Below are 6,000 nucleotides of genomic sequence, written 5' to 3'. Positions count from 1 at the left end.
AATTTTTATTACTGTTAAGATGACCTTACACCCTTTATATAGAGCCTTATACCAAGTTTCCACCAGTAATGACATAGATCTTTTAAGATGTAAAAATAGAAAAGAAAATATAAAAGTTCCATTTCTGTCTTTGGAATGACTATGAATGTTTCCCCTTTGATGTCATTTCTGCTTAGTTTTATTTTTTTCTCTTTTTATTATTTGTTCTAGGTGGTACTGGTCAGTGGACATCTGGACAGCTGGGACGTTGGGCAGGGTGCCATGGATGATGGTGGTGGAGCCTTTATATCATGGGAAGCACTCTCGCTTATTAAAGATCTTGGTAAATATTTAGAAAGTCATTAACTAATGTGTGGATCTCAGTAGTGACATCTTGAACTCAACACACAAAATACTGAACTGATTAGTTACTGTGGTATGTTCAAAGATCCTCCTGAGGTCTGTATGTTTTTTGTTAGTTTATTCTCAGAAAAGAATGAATTTGTCCCCTTAAAGAAAGAAATTTTTATTCAAGTGTATGCCAGATATCCAAAGCATTAACTATGATGAGCCACTAGGGAAAAAGAACAAGCAAATAAAACTGTAGCAAAGTAACCACATCAGCTAGAGACTATGGAAGGAAACCATGACCCAGTCCAAAGAAAAGTCAGCAGCTCCCCCTGCCTCCTTTTCCTTGTTCATCTTAAAGACATTATCAGGCTGTTGGGATGGCTTTTCTGCAGCTGTCTGTCTTTCCATGGCAGAAGGCAAAGAGAGCAATGCAGGACTGAAGGAATGATCCTTCAGTAAGGACCCACAATAAGGAATCTAGGCTGGAAAATGGAAACTTCCAGGTGGGAACTAAGACATGACGAAGATGGACAGGCATAAAAAGGAAAAGCTAGTAGTGAAAGTGGGTTTTGATGGCCCTATTTGCCAACAAAAAATAACATACATTCCCTCTTTGTGTGCTGGTCAAAAAGGCAGATTTTGAGTGAGGTTAGAAATAAAGAAACAATCTGGGGTCGTCTGGGTTTCTCAGTTGGTTGAGTGTCCAACTCTTGGTTTTGGCTCAGGTCATGATCTTGCAGTTATGAGATTGAGCCCCAGCTAGGAGCACTGCACTGAGTGCAGAGCCTGCTTGGGATTCTCTCTCCACCCCCCATCTCTGTGCCCCTTTCCCCCACTCTCTCCCTCTCAAAATAAATAAATAAACTTTAAAAAAAAATAAAACAATTTGAAGAGTCCCACATCTGAGTTAGGACAGAGGTGGCCTTAAAATGCCTCATTAGCAGAATGTTTTGTCATAACTGTGAAGTAGCTTTAGCTTCATATATAGTAAAGATCAGAACATCCTCTTTGGTTAAGACTTTCCATTGCTTACATATGTGTATGTATATATATATTGCTTACATATATATATTGTTTAAATTCATACATGTATTTTTTCCAGTGTTTAATAAAGTCCTTCTAATTCTATAAATAAGCCTATTTAATAATTGGTCATATTAACAATAGATTGCTGAAATGGTCTTGCTTGGGGCAAATCTTTGGTGTGCCATTTTGGTTTATGTCTTACTTGTGTTTTAAAAATGGCACAATGGAGAGGTGGCTGTGCATTTTGTACTATAAACAGTCCTGTGTCTCTTAACCTTGACACTACTGACATTTGGAGCTACAATAATTCTATATTGTTGGGTCTGTCTCATGCATTTAGGATGTTTAGCAGCATTCCTGGCCTCTATCTACTAGATACCAATAAGCGCCATCCCTGTCAAGTTGTAACAACCAAAAATGTCTCCACACATTGCTAAATATCCCTTGTCAGGTCAGGGCTGGTGGTGGAGGAATGCATAAAATTTCTCCACTAAAATAAACTAATAAAAAAAATCACTAAGAGACCTGAATACAGGGTCATTTTTTAGAAAGAAAATGAACTCATTGGAAACTTTACATTGCATGTACTTACACTTTTAATATCACTTCCATACTGAACACCTACTGTGTGAAAGCACTTTGTAAAAGCTGGACACACAGAAAGGTTTAAAGCATGTCCTCTGTTCTTAAGAACCTTTAGAATAGAATTGGAGTATACACAGGCACCTACACATATAGGTGCCAGTATAGACATAATTTTAAGGTCTGCTTTTAGAATTGTGTAAGGTTTGAGAGAGATGAATTGCCTAGCAAATAAAACCCAAAAACATACATTCCGTCAGAGAAAATCTGGGATACTTTATGTGTGAATCCTTTCCTCCTTCCCTTAAAAATATTCCCCTGGTGATCTGTTCTCTCTGTCCTACCTTCATTCCAGAATGAAGTGGGTTCTAAACATGAGGCAGGCAGATATCAAACATCTTCCTCTTTATAGGGCCCAGATATGCATTTGGGAAGTTAATTTTATTTTGATGTGTTCAGCCCGCTTGATTAGAAACAAAGTGGTAGAGCAAAGAGAGAACTGGACCCATCTGAATTAGAGTTTCGGTCACTCTGTGCCTCATCCTACTATTTGGCCTCAGGCAGGTCATTTGAACTCTCTGGTCTTCATTTTCTTTGTTTCTTTTAACTATAAGCTTCCAGAGTATTTTATCTGCTCTAGATGGGAATAAAACTGGTGTCTTCCCTAGGCTTTGAATCTAACTTCTTTAGTATTCAGCCTGAAACCCGAAATCACTGTTAACTGAGTTGGATTCAGCTGCATGGATAAATGTCACATCATGCAAAGGTGGGTTGAGTATCTTTTTCCAACACTGACTTCGATTGTTTTTAATAGCTAGTAACCAGCCACCTTCAATTCAGGACTTAACTCTCCTATTGATTTCTGAAAACCTATGAATTAACATGTTTATTCATGTAAACATAGGAATAAAATTCTAGAATAAAGAGTAATATTTCTTTTGAGTCAGTGTTACGAGGCAGCATGGCATCCTGTTGAAAGCATAGGACTATGGAGCCGACTGCCTGAGTTCATATCCTGGCTCTGCATTTACCAAGTATGTGGCCTTCGCCTTTCTGTGCCTCAGTTTTCGCATCTGTGGAATTAGGATTACAATTTTCCTATCTCATACAGTTGCTTTGAAAACTAAATAGTTTATTCACATAATGTACTTAGAACAATGTCTGACCCAACCAAATAATCAATAAATGTTAACTTTTATTATTTAGTAAGCAAAACTCGAGAGTACCATATTTTTTATGTAGAGGAGAATTATAATTTTTTTTACCCCTGCCCCCATTAGTAAATATATTGCTTCTTCACTTAATATGTTAAAGTGATGTAACTCTAGGTCCAGCTACTATGATATATCTAAATATGCTTTCTCTTTACTATTTAAGCTGATGTCTCATATGATGGAAATCCAGTGACTCTTTCACTTTTTTCTACTTTCATACTACATTTTCAGGAGTCTGAATTTCTCCTTGTCACTTCCTACTTACGTCAAATACCCAGTGTCCTCTCTGTACATCACTTCCTGTGATTGTACCCAGTGAGTCTTACTTTTTAACTTTAAAGGTAAAATTAGATTGTGGGTTTCTATTTGTAGATTGCCTATGTGTTTTAATATGAAGAACTGGGTCCAACACGTGACATATGAGTTCTAGTTGAAAATAACTGGTATTCATGAACAAGAAATAGGACTTTGGGAAATGGGTTCATAATTATATTACTTAATTATAGTAAGCCCAAACTGTTTATGTGGTAAAATACATTTTTATATTTATTTTTTCTTTTATAGTTTATTGTCAAGTTGGTTTCCAAATATGAAAGCTGTGTGGCAATCTCTTTTTTCCAAGGAAAGTAACTTCTTTTAGCTGCTCTTTCTTAGACGATATGTCATGCAGCATGCGTGTATGTCAAAGTCCCACCATGGGGCTTGTGAATTTGAATATTGGTCCCATGGGGATTTCTGATATTTAGGAATATAGTTCTAAGATCCATCCTTCCCTCCTTACCTCTTTTCCTTTGTTCTCTTCTTTTATTATTATTATTATAGATTCACTCTTTTGCCGAGGCCATCAGCTAAAACTATATTCAATTAATCTAACAGAAGAGATATTTGTGCTTTCCAAAGATAATCAGTCATTCCTGAGTAACTGTCAACAGAAGGCTATTTGCAATGAAATGCTATTGAATACTTCTTTGTGTTTGTGGTTTACTGGACTTGAAACTGTTTATTTGAAATGTCATTTCCTGGAATGTTCTGGTGTCAGTGAACAAAGCCTATGGCCAAAGATGCTATGCTTCAAAATGTTCATTTGGCACTTGAAAAATAAACCACCATCCGTCCCCAAATTCTTCAAACTTTACCATCTTCTGTAAGATTAGAATTTTGAGTTGTTAGGCCTAAACAAAGGGAAAAAAATCAGAATTAATAGCACTGCGTGGTTGTTGAAATGTGAGATAGATGTGAAATATCTTTCTAGAGAAAGTTAAATGGGAGCATCCTGATTGTGATTGTTATAGAGCTTGAGAGTTTATTGTTAGAAAAATATTTTATTTGTAAATCTCTTCACTGATTCACTCAACAAATACTTACTAGGCACTGGCCTGCGTGTCAGTGTTCCAGATGCCTCATTCCAAAGAGGAATGAGACATGGTCCTTGAAGTCCTTGAAGTGAGAGAGACATTTAATTCAAAATTGCCATGAAACTGTTTTAAGTTCTTTAACTGAAGTATGTACAAATTACTCTGGGCTCCTAGGAAGGGGAGGGGTCAGTATGACTTCGCTGGGTCAGGGCACATTCACAATGGTGATAGTTAAGCTTTCTTTTATAAAGATAAATAGAAATTCCTGAAGCAAAAGGGGCACAATGAAGAATTCCCAGGAGAGTACAGTGTTTCCAGTCCTTCACATCATTAAAAATGAGGAAGAAATTGTTGGCAGTAACAGTCTTGGGATTGTAAGGGAAGAAAGAATTTGCAAATTGCAAGAAACATTCACTTTTTATTTAATATTTTTAATAACATTACATTTTTATATAATAAGAAGTCATTATTTTAGTAATCAAGAAAAAAACTCTCAAAGGCCAAAGGAAAGATTCTTGGCATTGCCATTATCATAAACGCTATTTTAACAGGAACCACAGGGCAGAAGTAGGAAGTAGGAAGAATTAGGAAGGAGCCGTCAAGCCCTCCGGGCCCAGAAGTACACAAGAGCACACAGCTCCATGCGTGCCAAGTCTTTGCTGTAGTTAGAGCCTTAGACACCCATTTCTAGTGCAGTGGGTTCTCTCTTAGAGGGATGCCTACGTCCAGTAGGAGGATGTCTTTCTCCCTGGTCAGACCTCCCTAGAAAAAGTCCTAGGAAGTCCAATCCAGAATAACCAAGCAAAGGAAACGAACAGCTTCCAGTGAAATGGAAATCTCAAAGGTAGAGCTAAAGATGAACAGAGCTCTGATGTCAGCTTGACGCCTTCCCAGACTAGAAAGACACCCCCACTTGGAAAGGACTCCCTCCTCCCCAGGCTTAGCCATACCTCTGAGTACAACAGTTCTAAAAGCTGACATCTACAAAATATTACTACATTGTGGACATTGTGTTAAGTGCTCCACTATGCACATGCTCTCCTTTCTTCTGGACAATTTCAAGGTGTGGATATACTTGTTAGATCGATTTTACAGACAAGGAAACTGAAGCAAAGAAAGGTACCCTGTTCAACGTCACAGAGCTATCACATAAAAAAGTTAAATCCAGGCAGCTTGACTCCTTACACGTACGTACCTTGTGATACTGTTTTACTGGAACAGCATGCCCAGTCTGTTTCCAGGAACACTCATCCTCAGCAAATTGAGATGTTATATATATATTTTTAAAGTGTCTGATAGTCAGATAAACTTAGGAAACTCCCTGGGTGATTTCTTCATTCATCAGGAAACATTTGTTGGGTGATTAGTCACATTCATGGATAGAGTCTGCTTTGGGAGACACTGCCTTGGGGCATTATTGGTATTGACAGAACTGACCAAGAATCCAAGACTATGGCTCAGGTATGCTTTATGGCATGAATACAGATAGCCTT

General features: G+C 37.6%; 1 protein-coding gene across 1 annotated transcript in view; it reads left to right on the top strand.

The window, feature by feature from the left end:
• The first annotated feature begins 214 nt into the window (after positions 1 to 214).
• The window catches only part of LOC144218314 (carboxypeptidase Q), a 165,911-nt gene continuing 160,125 nt past the window's right edge, over positions 215 to 6,000 (top strand). The window contains exon 1 of the mRNA XM_077748164.1: positions 215 to 322. Coding sequence (XP_077604290.1) covers positions 262 to 322 — 61 coding nt within the window. The 5' untranslated portion in view covers positions 215 to 261. The remainder of the gene's footprint in view (positions 323 to 6,000) is intronic.

Source organism: Crocuta crocuta, unplaced genomic scaffold, assembly GCF_008692635.1.
Source record: "Crocuta crocuta isolate KB4526 unplaced genomic scaffold, BGI_CrCroc_1.0 scaffold39, whole genome shotgun sequence".
Lineage (NCBI taxonomy): Eukaryota > Metazoa > Chordata > Mammalia > Carnivora > Hyaenidae > Crocuta > Crocuta crocuta.
This window is presented reverse-complemented; position numbering and strand designations above follow the sequence as displayed.